The 17,286-nt window shown below is 44.4% G+C and overlaps 1 protein-coding gene across 9 annotated transcripts in view; it reads right to left on the minus strand.

Moving 5' to 3' along the window:
* Window positions 1-3,115: 3,115 nt before the first annotated feature.
* LOC147603651 (microtubule-associated protein 70-1-like) overlaps window positions 3,116-17,286 on the minus strand; it is a 44,934-nt gene continuing 30,763 nt past the window's right edge. For 4 of the 9 annotated variants that reach the window (XM_086796441.1, XM_086796439.1, XM_086796442.1 and 1 more), the window contains one exon: window positions 3,266-3,908. In XM_086796441.1, the coding sequence (XP_086652567.1) occupies window positions 3,845-3,908 (64 nt within the window). In that variant the 3' untranslated portion in view covers window positions 3,266-3,844. Of the gene's footprint in view, window positions 3,909-4,074; window positions 4,597-17,286 lie in introns of those variants that run through there. The other 5 variants (XM_086796444.1, XM_086796443.1, XM_086796445.1 and 2 more) reach the window with 2 other exon arrangements.

A 17,286-nucleotide genomic window follows, 5' to 3' on the forward strand; every position in this document is an offset into this window, starting at 1 on the left:
TCTACCAACTCATCCATTCTCATGTCCTTGACTAGGACTCTAACCGATTCTCATTGTGCACCCTTGGTCGATGAAGCCTTGGATGATGAATCTCCTATTTCTGGGTTCGGGTGGACGACTTATACATCCTTGTCACATAAATTATCTATTAGATCTATTGTCTCGTGACATCGAAGAATTGTAGAGATGGTCATGAAACCTCTTGCTCTTTAGACCGATCACATGAATCAAATGTCTTGCTCTTAAGACCGATCATGAATCAAACGTCTAGTCTTTCATGGGTGTTGCATCTCATATGGAGAGGAGATACTTGGTTGTAGTAATGTACTCCCGCATTGTTTCTTCCTCCTCCTGCTTGAGGTTATATATTTGTGCAATGAGGCTCCATCTGGCTCCACTGGGCAAGAATTCCATAATGACCTAGTGGCTAGCCTTTTCAAATGGTTTTAGAGATCTAAACCATTGGCCCACTTTGCCTTAAACACAAAGTCCGAATGAACAAATCTTGGTGGGATCATCAATCCATCCCATGCCCTCACAAATTGAGGTACTAAATGGGATCTCCAGTTTCATTAAATTTGGTCATCTTTGAGATGTGGATTGGCGTGGTTTTGCCCAAATCTAAGCCTCTAGATGTTGGGGTTGTAATCCCCCTTCCCATTTAAAACACCATCCTCAGCATGTCTTCTATGTATTCACATGACGGTGGAACGTAAGGAGGTGGTTGCACGAAACCCTATGTTTCAGGATATGTGATCTCTTGCCCTATGGGGTTGGGTTATGCGATTTCCGTGGCACTTGTTCTCTGCCGACTTGTCTTTGAGACTACAAGCTGAGGGCACATCATATGCAAATGCTCTCATGGATCGCTTTGTTTTGAGGTAGTCCCTAACACTTGCTCTTGACCCTTCCCCATGTTCTATGTTCCTTGTCCAAACAGAGAAGAATTGAAACTTAGTTCTGTGATAAAGGCACTTCTATAATGAGCTCTTGTGAAGAGCTTGCTTGCACACTGTGCACTTGCTGTTGACTGTATTGTGGAATACTTATCCTTGGTGGTACAATAAAAGGGACGAGTCTCATTTGCTGTAACTACAGTTGTCGGGCTGCTTATTCGTTATACTCTACTTGGGATAAACCCAGCTCAAGTCAACACTAAATGTTTGAAATATTGTGGTGTCATACATCTTTTGAAGGCTTCTTGAAGGAGCGAGCCTTGAGGTTTCTAGTCCTCCTCCTCGTCCTTCACTAGAGCTTCAACTAAGAATAGGACGGTTGAATGCCTTCGTTAAAATTTAGGGCCTTTTGTCAATAGAGCCCGTTGGTGAATTTCGAGGATCATGGTGGAGACTCCTATTCCCAAGTCTTCCGATGTTCCTCCGCTCACAATTATAAGTGCTAGTTTTTTGGTGAAATCGAAAACTTGATGGGTTTGAAGAAGTGTGGTTTGATGTGCTATGAACAATTGTATTGTTAATTCTAACAATTAGTCTAGATTAGGTTCGCATCAAAGGTCCTATTACTTCTGGTGCACGTCTCAAAATGGTTTCAAACACAGTTTTTTTTTTAATGAGGCTCACATCTATAGGTTCATGTCTACAAGCTCACATGTCTAAGTTTACACTTCTACACTCACATCTGTCAACTCACATATGTAGGATCACGTATCCAAATTCACGCCTCTAGATTCACATGTCCAAGTTCATGCCTCGACTCGTGTCTCTAGACTCACGTTTACATACTCACATGTAAGTTTACATCCTTTTTGTATATGAACTCAACTCACTTTTATGAAATAAGCCTACTAGGAGGTACGAAAATCTAGAAGCTAGACCTATGACAAGGTTGATGTGCACTTATTGGATAATAATTATACTTTAATTTTCTAATAATTATGAAGAACAATAATTTTCCTTGGAATTTGTAGCTAGTACAAATTATATTACAAGAATTTATACCTTAATTCTTCAATAATTACGAAGGACAAGAATTTTTCTTGGAATTTGTAACGAGTACGGTTTGTATGACAAGAACATCTTCCAAGGATATGAGTAGGAATGCTCGTATGAGTCGACAATAATAATTAGTCTATACAATATAAGGCATACCTACCTCTAGACTCACGTCTCTAGGCTAATGTCTACAAGCTCACATGTCCAAACTCATGTCTACAAGCCACGTGTCCAAACTCGCATCTTTTGTGCGAGATTATGGACTCGCACCCCCAATCGAGTGCTAGTTTGGCCACATTTCTTATGGCTTTTGAGTTCTTTTGAACTTGATGGAATCATAACAATGAAAATAAATACAAAAAGCCATGATACAACAAATTTTGTTAAATATTCTAATGGACTTTCAATTTCAAATAGATCCCAGAAGAAACCTTCTATGTGTTACTACCATCACAAGAATATTAAAAAGAATGGCCAAAAAAAGAAAGGTCAATGACACCAAGGGATAATACAAATCCAAGTAGTGATATAATAGAACCTTAAAAAGATACAAGACATGCTTTCTGATAGTTAATTTCCCAGATGGATCCTATACTTTCAGGCTCGAGATGAAGCTAAATGTTTGTGCACACCAAACGGACAAGAAACATTAACCTTTCTGTTATACATATTTTCTTTTAAAAAAAATAATTGTTCCACCCGCCTTTTAATATAAATTTGAGAGTTTGAGGTGCATGTTTTTTTTAGCAACTAAGGTGCATGTTTTCTTTTTATATAAATTTGAGCGTCTAAGGTGCACACTTAACCCAAGGGTCAACCTTGTTTGAGAGATCCCATAACACCAAAAAGTGAAGTTTGAAGGTTTAAACATAGAACAATTCTTAACTTAATACATACAATTAAAACATAAAAGTGTAACCATAAATTCAATCTACACCATAAAAAGTGATCTATTTCAAGTGTACCACTCCTTGCTTTGTGACCCATTGGATCATTGTAGGATATTTGGCAAATGTATTATGTAGGTAACAAATCAGCACGTGGTATGCACATGAATCAATGTGTGGCATGTACATGTTGGATTGATAAGCGGTTCAAACATTGTTATGTAGGCATTGATTTCAAAAGTGAGTGAATAAGTAGCACGTGACATACTCATTGAATCAATAAGTCTTGTCTACTATACAAGAAGATTTAAAGTAAACCCAATGAGCTTTATGTTAGCATTCAATCAATGAGAGAGAAACAAGTATTACAAGCTATCAAGAGAGGGGTGGTAACCCTCCCTACTATTTCACTTATAAGACCTCAGATTTTAAAAACTTGGAAATTAAATAAGCATATATATATATTTGTCTTTACCCCACTAGACCTCTTTGGCTTCATAGTGCTACTCCATTCAAGCTGAGATACCCACAAAGATACTCCAAATCCTCTAGAGGAACACACAGCAAAAACATCTTCCTCTTGCATACATTTTGATCTTGGTCTCTTCAAGGAGTATCCAACGTGATGTATGAAGACAAGACCTTACTCCTGCATACAAGAGTTTGGCTCAACAGATGTGTGTACACATTTGAGTCTGCACTTCAAGGGCAAAACAGCACAGTTGTTCGACGCAAACTAAGTGTGTATCAAACTGATAATTAAGTGTCTGCGTTGTGATTAACTCAAAATATGTAAGAGGTGAAGCAAGTGAAGAAAATGCCTCTTGTGCCAGCATCAATGAGTTAAGGTTGCAGCTTAAATCAATGTCAGGTGGTAATGAAAACTCATAAGGTCCACCAAACATCCTACAGAGTGCCTCAGGGAAAGATATGAAAGATGCAACTTTTTCACTGGTTCCCACTTGAGTCGTGCTGAGAGCCACACTAGTTCTTTTTGAGCAATTGTTAGTTGAGACTCAAGAACCTTTGACGGAGACACAAGAAAAAACCAAAGAAATGCTGGTCCACCCTGTTTGGCAGTACTCTGATGAGCAATTTTGATGGAGTACTTGATGAAAGGCAGCATCTTCCATCATTCATGACAATGCAGGAACATAGCTAGCACATAGCCTCTGAATGGCTTTGAAAACAAAGCACACAGGAGTTTTAACAGCAAAAAAAAGAACAGCCAAGTCTTGCAATCGAAAATAACATTAACCTTTTACGTGGGGAAACTATGTATTTCCTGATATAACCACAAGCAAATAGACAACAATTTATCCCCAACGAAGTCCACAGCTCTCATATGCTTTTCTCCTTGAAATATCCTAAATATTCACATCTTAAAAGACCTGGAAGTAATTCATGAAGATTGGTATCTTCAACACCAAAATCTCGTTGACCATCTCAGCTCTAGACAGCGGACAATAATACACATGTTGTACACTATAAGCAAGTGAAAGTTGCTCCTTGACACTAGCCAGTTATGATGCCATAAAACACTAGGATAATCATCATAGCCACAGTGCCTGTAGCTTTCCATGCACATGTTGACAGGCATCTCAGCTTCAAAGCATCCCCATGTAGAGGAAAGTATTGGCTCTATTCCAGTGTCATCTTGTCTTGCCGAGAGCTTTGCCTTTTTTTTCAACATTTGATAGTAACTAGTACCTTATCTCAAAGCACTCATCTCTCTTTGTCAAAGATTTCTAACAGGTCTGCCACATTAAAGCATGCAGAGATTTTTATTCCAAAGGAGTGTCCGGGCTATTTTCAACCTTACCAGGCAATGTAAGTTCACTTCTAACAAAATGAAAAATCTATTTGAGAACCTCTAGACAATCAGCTCCGTCATACATGGCTTGGACTAAGTCACAAGTGAAAAGGACTTTGACAAACAGGTGCTTCAAACTTCAGATTTACAAAACACCTCTTCAGCAACATTCAAGGTCACATATGTATCTAACATGAATTTGAAAATGCAACACGGCTTCTCTACATGCAAGGCACTAATATCGTGTTTTCATCTCTTCTCCTTCATGCACGTGTAAAAACAGCTTTCTTATTGAGTGTTTCGCATTACATAATCAGTCTTTCACATTGCATTATCAGTCTTGTGCACAACCAGTTTATGCGAAAATGATGATAAAAAGGCATCTACATGTGACAGACACACCTCACTCCAGGCAGGCAGCACCGGCTAACTGTATGTTATGTACCTGAAGCTAACTTGAGAGCTAGATTGACTAATATATGGGTTAGGGGGCCCAAAATATTAGTAAGCAGCCTGATTATAGTGGCTGAGGCTCACAAAGTTAATAATCCCATTAGGTCTAGCTATTTATAACTTATAAGTGACTATATAAGTAAGATGAGCCTATAGAGTGGATTATTTGTATTGTCACGTGACAAGATGATCTGTACCTAGACCATGGAGGCAATCCCTCCAGATTGTGCATCCTTGACACAAACAGCCCCTTAGGGCAGGTCCTAGTAGTATGGGACGCCAGGGCTGACAGGTGTGAGTCTATATGGACGAAGCCTTAGCCCCTTCGCTTGGGGGAGATCCTGTGGTTGAGCCAGCCTGCAGAACCCTAATGTGGATACTAATCTGTGGGAGCCTTTCTATTGGCTTTGATGGGTCTCTTTATCAGGCCTGGCCCGAGTTCCAGGATGTTGGTGTATTCCCTAGACCTATGATAAAGAGACCCATCAAAGCCAATAGAAAGGCTCCCACATAATCTTGTGCTTGTCCTAAGTTCTAGAAGATCTTGGAAGGATTCTGTCTCAGGAATCCCCATTCACTAGGCATCAGAGCTACCCTAAACCAATGGAGGACAAAGAGGTGATGCACGGTGCAAGATGATTTCAGTAAGCTTTCCGATATGCTTTACTAGGGTTTCACGTGAAATGGGTATGTTCCTATATCTTTATCGCTAGGGTTTGATGCATACTCAGATTTGAAGGTATAATATACATGTTTTTGCTTTTTGAAGTCGCCTATAGGAAATAGAGTGGGTTCATGAGCATTAAACAGGGTTTTAGGGTAGATGCTTCAAAATTAGGGTTTGCCTTGGAGTTTTCTTGATTTCAAATGCATAAACACATGCCCCTAGACTCCTTTGTTCATGCCATGCATTATTTGTACCCTTGGGAATTGCATACATCCAAGTTTTGCTTATTGAGGTCAAATTGCTCTTCACCTTGAGGGTTTCTTTATGCATTGTGTCGCGGTAATCCCCTTTCACTAGGCATCAGAGCTATCCTAAACCAATGGAGGACAAAGAGGTGATGCACAGTGCAAGATTTCAGTAACCTTTCCGATCTGCTTTACTAGGGTTTCACGTGAAACAGGTATGTTCCTATATCTGTTATTGCTAGGGTTTGATGCATACTCAGATTTGAAGGTATGATGTACTTGCTTTTTGCTTTTTGAAATCGTGGCTCGCCTATGTTTGAAATCTACCTGTACAGGTAGGAGAGAGTATGTATGCATACGCATTTGATGGCGTGTGTCTGCACAAGACGCAGCTGTCACATGCACAAAATCTGCGTGTGTCTTCTTTCAGACCTAAGTAATACTGATGCAAGACACCAACAAAGACACACAGAGGGGGGGGAGAGAGAGAGAGAGAGAGCTGTATTTTTTTATATAGTACAAAAGGCTGTCAATATGACTGTACATTGGCCTTTGGCCTTCCAAAAGGAGAACCTAAAGACGTAACTCTTGACCAAAAGGGGGTCAGATGCCTAGACTGATTCTGGACTCGCCTTTTTATAAGCCCCAACATGCTAGTCGGTCTGCCCTTCATGCTGCCGGCCTGCTCACGACTGCTGTCCCCTGCATTAAATGAGGCACCTTCACACATGTGAGCATCTACTAGTGGCCGACTGCTCCCTATGCTGACCAATGCTGGCCGATAGGGTCCTGGCTTGTCCTAAGGCTGTTATTGCCCTAAACCTACTGTTTATGTGCTGCCTAATCAGGGATTAGCCTCCCCTCCTCCTAAACTTGATGGTGGGATTCTGACTTTTGACCTTGAATGACTATCATCATCCCTTTGTCTCCTCATGGACTACCAAACTTGTCATCCTTCCTTCCTGGGACACAACATTCTCAAGACCAACATCCACAATGGCCCGGCGCATATGGCTGAAAATGAATTCAGCTGTAATGAGCTCACCCGCCTTACCTGCATCAAGTGCATGTAAGAAGTAGGTGACACTAAGATGTTAATGATGTGCATCCTCCTTGAGTCACTCCAACCATGTGCAATAAGCCAGTTTACACACTTTAAAAGAGTGTGTTCACATGCAGGCGCAAGGCCATGGGGGCGCACAAGGGAAGGGGGGGGGGGGGGGGGGGGCGGGGGAACCCTTCACTGTGAAGGTAAAAAGTGCCCTGTTGTCCCTAGTTCACATAGTCACTACTTTAATAAATCTCACAAATCCCTCCTCTAGTGATGATGTGAGTACAAATTTCTAACATATCAATCTACAAAAGATAGTAAGTTTAAAGCTTTTCAAAAAGCTCCAAACTTCTCCTTGGGCAATGCCTTGGTGAACAAATCTGCATTGTTTTTTTTTCCCCGGAAAAAAGATCCTTCTATTAGTTAACAAAAAACCAGCCACAAAAGGCACCCTGCAACTTCCCCCACTCACCACCACGGAGGGTATGAATGATGTAGAGCCAAATACTCCCGATAGACTCCGTAGGCGGAGTGTGGGTACCCTTAACGGCTTCGCTGCATCGAGCTCTCCATATGTGCCAGCCTACAATGCTGCTACAAATCTCCCATCTCTGGCATGAGCCCGGAGTCCAGTGATCAACAGATGGGGCTGGGACGAGTACTGCCGATATGCGAACGTGAGAGACCTGAAGGGCTAGCCCCCAACCTTCCTCCTCATAAGCTATGACGGGCTGTCCCACACCTGGCCGACAATGTTAGCAGTCATCTCTTGTCTGTACATTACTAGGGCCTCTATTGCGGGTGTGCTTGCCCAGTTAGGTGTATCTAAAATTTTCCCTATTTTTCCATGTATTTTCCCCATTTTTCTGGGTTGTGGGGGGCTATCTACTGTTGGCCAACTGGATGTGTTGCTGTCAGCTGTTTACAGATCTAGCCGACTGAGTGATGACCTGGCTGACTGTGTCAGCGCTGGCCGACTGCCTTTTTTCTGGTCGTGAGCATTCAGGGTTGCTGTCAGCCTGTTTTGGGCTGGCCCACCAGCAGCCCAGGGTCATATATATATGTGGCCTTGCGCCCCACACTTTGTACATTGTGTACCGGATCTTGTGTATACAGCAGAGTTTCTACAGCTTCTCTCTCTCTCTCTCTCTCTCTCTCTCTCTCTCTCTCTCTCTCTCTCTCTATTCTACATTTTGCTCTCTACAGCGGTTGTCTTTCATTTCCATTGTGCATTCTGACTTGGTATCAGAGCCCCAGGTGGCTTGAAGCTTGGAGAAAGTGGGAGCTTGAGGGTTTGCTAATTTGTGTTGCTGATTGGAGATTGCTTGGGCAGTTCGGGAGTTGAAGATCAGGTAGAAGGCGGCCATCACCGCGTTGGACAGCCACCTTGCATACTATTTGCAGCCTCTTCTTCATTTTTTTCCCCACCCACCCTCCCTTCACAAGACCTTGTGAGCCCTTGAGATGGCATACTTGTTGAGATGGTTGAGAAGCACGTGAAGATCCCTACACTCCCCACATTCCTGGTGGATCGACAATCAGACGGGAACAACTACGGCATATGGAAGGTAATGATGGAGTCTGTCTTGGAGTCTTATGACTTGGCTGATTTCATTGTGGTTGGTGTTCCACGGCTGAAGTTAGAGGATGGGGAGATTTTACCCTCTACTCAAAAAGAACGGGAGGCTCAAGCAAGGCTCACAGGGCTTGGAATCAGAAGGTTGATTCCTTCTTTCTAAGGACTGGATTTCACAGATCAATTGCAGATCCTAACTTGTATCTCTTTCGAGAATGTGGTTTGGTCACGTTGATTATCCTTTATGTGGATGATCTCATTCTCACTGGCAATCATGTGGAGCACATAGCAGTGACGAAGGCTGCCTTGTCAAAGGAGTTTGAGATGACCGACTGTCATGGCCCTATGAAAATGGAACAGCACAAGTGTGGGCATGGTGGTTGCTGAGTCAAAATATTGAATGATTCACATGGGGGGTGCCCAGACAGAGTTAATGATGTGTGGACATCCCTAGGTGTGAAGGGGGGAACTAGAACATTAGTATTTTAATGTTTTATGAATGGTTGCCCCTAGGCCTTAGTGGCCCCTAGGGAACTTTAATATTTATTAAAGTTGGGACTATAGGATTAATGTGGGGAGGGAGCAACTCCACTTTTGGAGTGTATGCCTCTCTCTCTTCTCTCTCTCTCTTCTTTTTGGGAAAAGTGGAGCATACGTGCTGTTGGGAAGCGTGGAAAGCAAGAGGAAAGAGGTCGACTGCTGAATACTGTGCTGCTTCTGTTTTTCTATGCAAATCCAGCCGTACAGTCCACGTGTGCAGCCCGTACAGCCCTGTATGACTGCAAGTACAGTACGGCTGCTGCAGTTCTCTCTGTTGGTGCAGGCGGCGCTGATATGCTGGGTTTTGACAGAAGCCGTACAGCAGGTACAGTCACCTGTACAACTGCTGACAGGTGGCCGTACAACAGGTACAGAACTGTACCATCAGGTACAGTCGGGTACAGCTGAGAGCAGGCGCACCAATTTACTCAAGTGACAGCAGAACTGGCCGTACAATTCTGTACGGACAGATTCTGACACGTGTGTAGGGGCAGTACGGACTGGTTCTGTGCAGCTTCTATGGTCTGAACAATCAGGTACAGCATTGAATTGGATGCAGAGAGGAAGGTACAGACAAGTACACTCACACGTGTGAAGCAAGATTGCTGAAGCAAGTGTCTGCAAGTACAGATTGGTACCGTTACTTCCTCCGATGCAGATCCACGAGCTGATTTTGGTAAGCTCTGCATCTGTTCATCTATCTCTCTTTCTATTGCTTTATGTCTGTTTGCAGATTTGAGCTATCTGGTCCCTTGTGAGAGGAGGGGTATGGCAGATTGAAAAGGGTGGAGACAGAGGTTGAACAGTGAATGTATGTATGAGCTGAGATGTTGAATCATGTGCTTGAGATATGCCAGATGTATGCTCATGGCTGCCCTGCTTAGTGGTCTTGGCTGATCAGAGGGAGGCACAGTGTGTTGTTTTGAGACACAAATCTGTGTGTGTGAATCCTCTGTGCTAAGAGGTATTGTGGGCTGTCAGATTGGACATACATGTGTAATCTCTTGGCTGATTTTGTTGTACTCAGCCTTTCATACTTTTGAAATTGAATAAAGAAATACCGCAAGGGGTGCCAAGCTTTGGGGCCAACAGGTGTCGCTTTGTTTTCAGATTTGGGCACTCTTAGCTCCAATCTTCTTTGTTTTCACATCTAGACTACAAGTGGACAGGTGACTGCTAGTCTACCGCACTTTGGTTTCTACCAGAGGCCGGTTTCACCGACTTAGGCTTACTCCACTTCTTCTTGGGATTGGAGATTTGGCAGACCCAGAGGGGGTTCTTTGTCTCTCAACAGCAATATGTTCATGAGTTGCTTGAGTCCTTTGGGATGGAGAACTGCAAGCTTATCACGTCACCGATAGACACGAGAAGATCTACATCAAGCTATGGTTTTACCCTCGGCTCAAGAGCTATTTCATGGAGCAGCAAGAGGCAACCAACTATTGCCTTGTCTACAGAGGCAGAGTACCGCGCTACTTGTGGTGCTGCTTGCGAGGTTGTGTGGCTGCAGAGCTTGCTTGGTAAGATTGGGTTTCCACAGAAGGAGCCCACGGTCATTCAATGTGATAACCAGAGCTGTATCGCTATTGCTCGGAACCCGGTCTTCCATGCCCGGACCAAGCACATAGAGATACAATATCACTTTGTCCGTGAGAAGATTTTGGCTGGTGACATCTTGTTCGACAGAGGACGATGCGGCGGACCTCTTCACGAAGTCTCTACCTCTCAGACTATGCTCCGGGAGCACTCCAGCTCACTGGGGTTGGTTCCATGTCCACGAATTGAGAGGGGGTGTTAGCAGCCATCTCCTATCTGTACATTACAGACTAGGGCCTCTATTGTGGGTGTGCCTGCCCAGTTAGGTGTATCTCCATTTTTTCATGTATTTTTTCCATTTTTCTGGGTCGTGAGGGACTATCCGCTGTTGACCGACTGATGTGTTGCTATCAGCTATTTACAGAGCTGGCCGATTACGTGATGACCTGGCTGACTGTGTCAATGCTGGCCGACTGCCTTTTTTCTGGTCGTGAGCATTCAAGGCTGCTATCGACCAGTTTTGGGCTGGCCGACTAGCAGCCTAGGGCCATATATATATGTGGCCCTGCCCCCACGCTTTGTACATTGTGTATTGAATCTTGTGTATAGAGCAAAGTTTCTACAGCTTCTCTCTCTCTCTCTCTCTCTCTCTCTCTCTCTCTCTCTCTCTCTCTCTCTCCCCGTTTTTCTCTACAGCAGTTGTCTTTCATTTTCGTTGTGCATTCTGACAGACAACCCCTCTAGGGCCTGGGGCCTAGTGAACTGGCTGTCTATAGGCCATAAGACTGGCCGATAGCCCCTTCCAGCCCAACTCATGGCTGGTGGGCATAGTCGGAGCCCTCCTGGCCCCTTGGAGGTGGTTCTACACCTCCCCCATGCCCACATTGATAATCTTGGGGTAGCCCTATGGGCTGGCCCCATCTCTACATGCAAAACCTACATGCCTGGCATCCAGTAGCAAACTAGATAAACAGAACATCTTACATCATTCCAGAGGGAGACTCGCAACGCGGACTGGTACTATTTTATGTGCAGGACAATGCACACCTGACCTTGGATGCATAGAGTGGAACCCTAGCTGACTCGTCCCGGACTGGGCTCACATGGGACCAATTTCCACTCCAGGTCCTGCACCTTCTTCTTCAAATATGTCCACGTGGCATCCAAGTGTGGGATGCACGTGACATCCCCTTCTACTTAACTTGACGGAAGCTACATAGCCTCCAAATAGTCCGTCAATAAAACCGTATAGTTGTTGGAGAACTCTTTGTCAACCCATACCGCTTCGTGGATCCCTCGGTCGTGAAACTTTGTGAGGAACTGTCTTTGTCTTCGGCCTAAGCCATGCTTGAGGCGATGCAAAAGGATCTGTTCTGGACCCATCACTTCAGCTTCATCAACTATACCTGGTTCCACTTCGTCTTTCACTTCTGAAGGGATTGGACCTACATATGGTTTTAGCCAACTGACATGGAACACATCATGCATAGTCCAGCTCGGAGGTAGCTTCAACTTCATTGAAACCTCGTTAATCTTTCTCTGGATGCGAAAAGATCCGATGTTCCTGAATGATAGCTTTAGACATCGCTTGCCCACATGTTTCAATCTTTGCTTAATGATCCGAAGATAAACCCAATCTCCTTCCGAGAACTCCGTATTCCTCTGGTCGTTGTTGGCCTGTCGTCGAGTGTAGGCCTCCTGTGCTTTAGTCAACCTGTCTTTCACTGACTCCAAAATCTCCTAGTAAGACTCCGTCATTCTGTTCACTTCAGGTACTGAAGACGAGGTTCTGGTCAATAGCGACTAGAATGATCTTCCAAACGCTGCTTCATATGAAGTCCTACCAATAGCTGAAGAAAAGGAATCATTCAACACAGCTTGAACTAAAGGCAAATAAGATTCCCACTTACCTTGTTGATCGTAGACATAATACTTCAGCACATCAAAAGCCAACTGGTTGTAGATTTCTGTCTAGCCATCAATCTGTGGGTGAAATGCATTGGAAAAATTCAATTTAGTACCAAAGTTATCAAACAATGCTCTCCAAAAATGACTGGTAAACTTGGCATTTCGGTCTGACACTATGGTCCTAGGGATCCCACCAATCGGGTACCAATGCCGAATGAACAAATGGGCAACATCCTCGGCGGTCACATTGGCCTTACAAGGGATAAGCATAACAAATTTGCTAAATCTATCAATAATAGTCAAGCACTGAGTATTACACTTACCCGGACTGGGAAGTAGATTCGTGACAAAATCCATGGATACATCTTGGAAAGGTCCTTCAGGAATCGGTAAAGGCTATAACAACCCTATCTTCTTCCCACGAGGAGCTTTCACTTTCTGACAAATGTCACACTGTTGCACATGTGCAAACACATCTCGCCTCATTTTTGGCCAATAATACTGCCTTTCTAACTTCTTCAGTGTCGAATTCATGCCTCGACGACCACCAGTGATGGCGTCATGGGCGTCATGAAGAAGAGGTACCCTAAACGACTTTATGACACACAGTCGGCCTTTGTAGAAAAGCCAACTATCACGTATCAAAAAGTGGCATGGTCCTATGGCATCCAATGTCTGTTTCCATTGTGTACCGAATTCCTCAGAATCTGCGTATGTCATCTAGTTCCATACCAGCGAGGTCAAGTCTAGTGGTTTGAATCAAAGTCACTTGTCCCTTCCTGCTCAAAGCATCAGCCACTGGATTGGCCTTTCCTAGAAGGTACTCGATCATACCACCAAATTGCTAAAAGATCTGACTCCAGCGGTGCTGTCGGTCACTCCACTTGCACTTGGCATTGTCTGAATCCAACGTAATGCCTGATGGTCAGTGCGAACCTCAAATTCACGGCCATAAAGGAAATGCTTCCAATGTTTCAAGGCTTGAATGACTGCTAGGAGTTCCCAATTGTAGACCGAGTAATTCTTTTCTACGGGTAGTAACTTACGAGACATAAGTAAGCTATTGGATGGCCATTCTGTTGTAATAAACCTCCAATTGCGATGTTACTCACATCAGTGATCACCTGGAATAGCTTGTCCCACGAGGCAACCGCTAGACAAGGCGTTTCTGACGAAGACACCTTGAGGTTCTTGAATGCCTCCAACGCTCATGGAGTCATTCGAATCCGCTATCTTCTAGTCTTGACACCCTTTAGCAGATTGATGAGATCCACCGAGAGGTCAAAAAACTTGTCTATGTGGGTGGAGTATGCCTAGCATATAACCACAAAGGATTTGATGTCAAACGCAGTCTGTGGTACTTCCCAGCTGACAATCTTGGCCACCTTGGCCAGATCAAGTCAGATGCCCTCAGCACTGATAATGTATCCAAGGTAGTGAACCTCGAACAAACTTCTTCTCATTGACATAGAGCTTGTTGCTTTCCAACAACTTCAAGACTTTCTCCACATCAATGTCATGCTGCTCAATGGTAGCTGAAAATACTAGTATGTCGTCCAAAAAAATGAACACACACTTTCCTATTAAGTCCCTGAACACACGCATCATCATGCAGTTGAATGTGGCTGGTGCGTTCGTCAAGCCAAAAGGCATGACAACAAATTCATAGTGGACCCGTTCCGTACAGAAGGCTGTCTTGGGGATGTCCCCCTCAACAATCCTCACTTGGTAGTATCCACTCTTCAAGTTTAGTTTCGAGAACAGCTTGGCACCATTTAACCTCTTGAGTACGTAATCTGTTCGAGGCATCGGGAACTTACTCTTGATAGTCAACTTATCGAGTGCACGATAATCGACACACAATCAAGAAGACCCATCCTTCTTCTTGACAAACAAGCTCGGAGCTGCAAATGGCACTGGTACTTCTCTGCAGCCCTAGCCACCGTCTCGACAGTCTGGATGTAAATCATCGCACAGGATCGGAGCTGCAAATGGCGACACACTGGGACGTATGAAGCCAAATTGCAACAGTTTTTGGAGTTGGTGGTCCAACTCCGATTTCATTGCCTTGGAAAGGTGGTATGGAAACGATCCGAGCCTTGGAAGAGGTCTATTATGTGGTCCTCTGGTTTGGACGGGGAGAGATGGGGAGGGAGGTTGTCTCGAAGAAAAATCTTATGGAACTTGTCATGGAGAACCTAGTACTTCTTTGAAGTCCTGGCCACCGTCTGTGCAGTCTGGATGTAAATCATCGCACACTGTGTGCCTTGCCTGATGTCTCTTTTAGCCTGTAAATGGCTTATGAGAGGAAAGTTCGGGATTCCTGGCTCACACTTAATGGTCACTAGGGCTTTAGACACATTCTGATGAATCACGAAAGTGTGCTTGTCCCACTTGATATCTGGCAAGAACTTGTGGAACCACTAAATGCCCAAAATTATGTCTGCTCCTACAAGAGGGACAACCATAAAATCATGCACAAACTCTACGCCCTGAATGACTAACTTAGCACTCTAAGCTTTAAACTTGATGCTCATCATCATGCCTGTGCTAAATCCCTCAACTTTCTTGTCCATCGAAGTCAAGATGAAACAGGCTCGCCGAGCGGCCTGTTCCGTGACCACATCCTCTGTACTGCCGCTGTCAAACAAGACAACTCCTCTCTGGCCACCTATGTAGCCAAAGGTCTTGAGCAATTCGTTGCGCTCATACTCCTAGTCATGGGCGTCCTTTTGCTTATCTTCGAGCTCCCGACTAATGATTGCACCAACCAAAGCACTGGATCCGAAGAACTAGGGGCAGCCGCTTGGGTCTATCTGGGAGCTAGGCTCACCACTAGAAGTGTGTTCTTTTGTATGACAAAAGAAATACCTACCCTCCTTGTACTGAGCTATCTCCTTAGCACTCAATTTACCACCGGTCTAGCCTGCCTAAGCTTTCTGGTCTGGAATAAGCTTGGATGCATTGGCCAAGTTCTTGGAGCCAGAGGTTCCCGTGCTCTGTCATGGGGAAGACCCCGTCTGGTTCTGGCCTTTTTCCCTCGAGGAGTTAGCCTTGGGAGTAGCAGGCTGGAAAGTCTTGGGCTTTTCGCCATTGTGCTTCGTTTCGGCACTTTGCCCAAGCGAGAATGCGTCTTCGAAGGTGGCTGACCTAAACATACACACCTCCCACTGGATATGCGTGTCAAGGCCATAAAGGAACTTCCCTTTCTTGTCCTTGTCAGATAAGCCCAACTGCAAACATAAGTTTGAAATCTTATTGACAAACTGAAGGACCGGTTACGTGTTTTGACCGGTTACGTGTTTTGACACACTCCCCTAAACTCGTCTTCGAGTCGCTCAAGGTAATGGAATGGTAGAAATTGCCGCTTAAGGTCGAGGACAAACTCGTCCCAAACATAAGCTGCCACCATACCTAATTTGGTGTGGGCATGAGCCCACTAGGTCTACCAAGGAATGGCCTCACCTTCCAAATACCAACTAGCCAAGATCACTCTGTCAATATCACTTTTTTTGATTATGGCAAAATAAGCTTCAAACTAATGCAACCAAGAATAAAGAGTTGTGGGATCTAGTTTACCATTATACTTACTGAAGTTCATTTTCTCGGAAAAATGACTCGAGAAAGCCGCTGGTGTCATTCTTGCATCCAAAGCCGCAAGGTATCTTTCGTGTTCCACGCGTCGTCTGGCGTGGTCTTGTGCTACAACACCAGCTACTGCCGCACAGTCTTCCATCTGTCGAATCTCCAATGCACGCATCTGCACCTCGAGCATAGAACTCGGCTACAGTCGTGACCCTTCAAAAGAGTCATTTTGTAGAGGATCTGGAGTCTGGGAAACAGAAGGAGAGAGAGTAGGAGACGGAAAAAGAGGAGTTGGAGAACGAGTGCGCTCTTCCAAGGCCAAGATCTGCATCTTCTGCTCTTCCAATTTGGTACCCTGTTTTGCGATTGCTCGCATCATCTGTTGGAACATCTTTGTTACACTCATGCCTGATGCCCTAGATGGACTGCCTGGTGCACTTTGGTCCCAAGGTTGTCATTCTCTCTTTGTCGTAGCTCACCATAGCAGGAAAATGCACTTCCTTGCCGAAGTGCAATCTGACCATCCAGTGTGTGTGGGAGACTTCCGGAGGCTGAAAACCAACTGTCCTTGGAGGGGCAGGAGTCACACCGAAAGGAGGTGGTCCACCAGAGTCTAGAAACCAACTGCACAAGCGAGTAAAAAAAAAGTTTCTTTTTTTTGGGTTTTTTTTGGCTGAATCTTCACACTTGAAGAAGGCTCTGATACCAATGTAGCATGCGGAAGCTTCGGGGTCGAATCGGTAACTTCAATGCTCAGAATTCAGCAATCTTTCACAACGAACATAACGCACAAAACTGAAGTAGATGTGCAAAAAATAGATAGATAGAGAGAGAGAGAGAGAGAGAGGGAGGGAGAAGAGGAGACAGTATTGGGTCCCAAATACCCTCTGTAGGGCGCCCACCACAAATGGTGTATTTGCTTTATTAGAATGATGCAAATCAGAAAATAAAGACTGAAACTCGACCTTCTTGGCTGAGGTAAAACCCCTGCCCTTGGCCTTCAGCTTTCACCCTTTGTGTTAGCTTCTCCCTTGGCTGTCCAGGCCCTTGAGATGCTTCAGCACTTTGTGATT

The sequence above is a fragment of the Cibotium barometz genome, chromosome 63, assembly GCF_041138505.1.
Source record: "Cibotium barometz isolate CiBa-2024 chromosome 63, ASM4113850v1, whole genome shotgun sequence".
Lineage (NCBI taxonomy): Eukaryota > Viridiplantae > Streptophyta > Polypodiopsida > Cyatheales > Cibotiaceae > Cibotium > Cibotium barometz.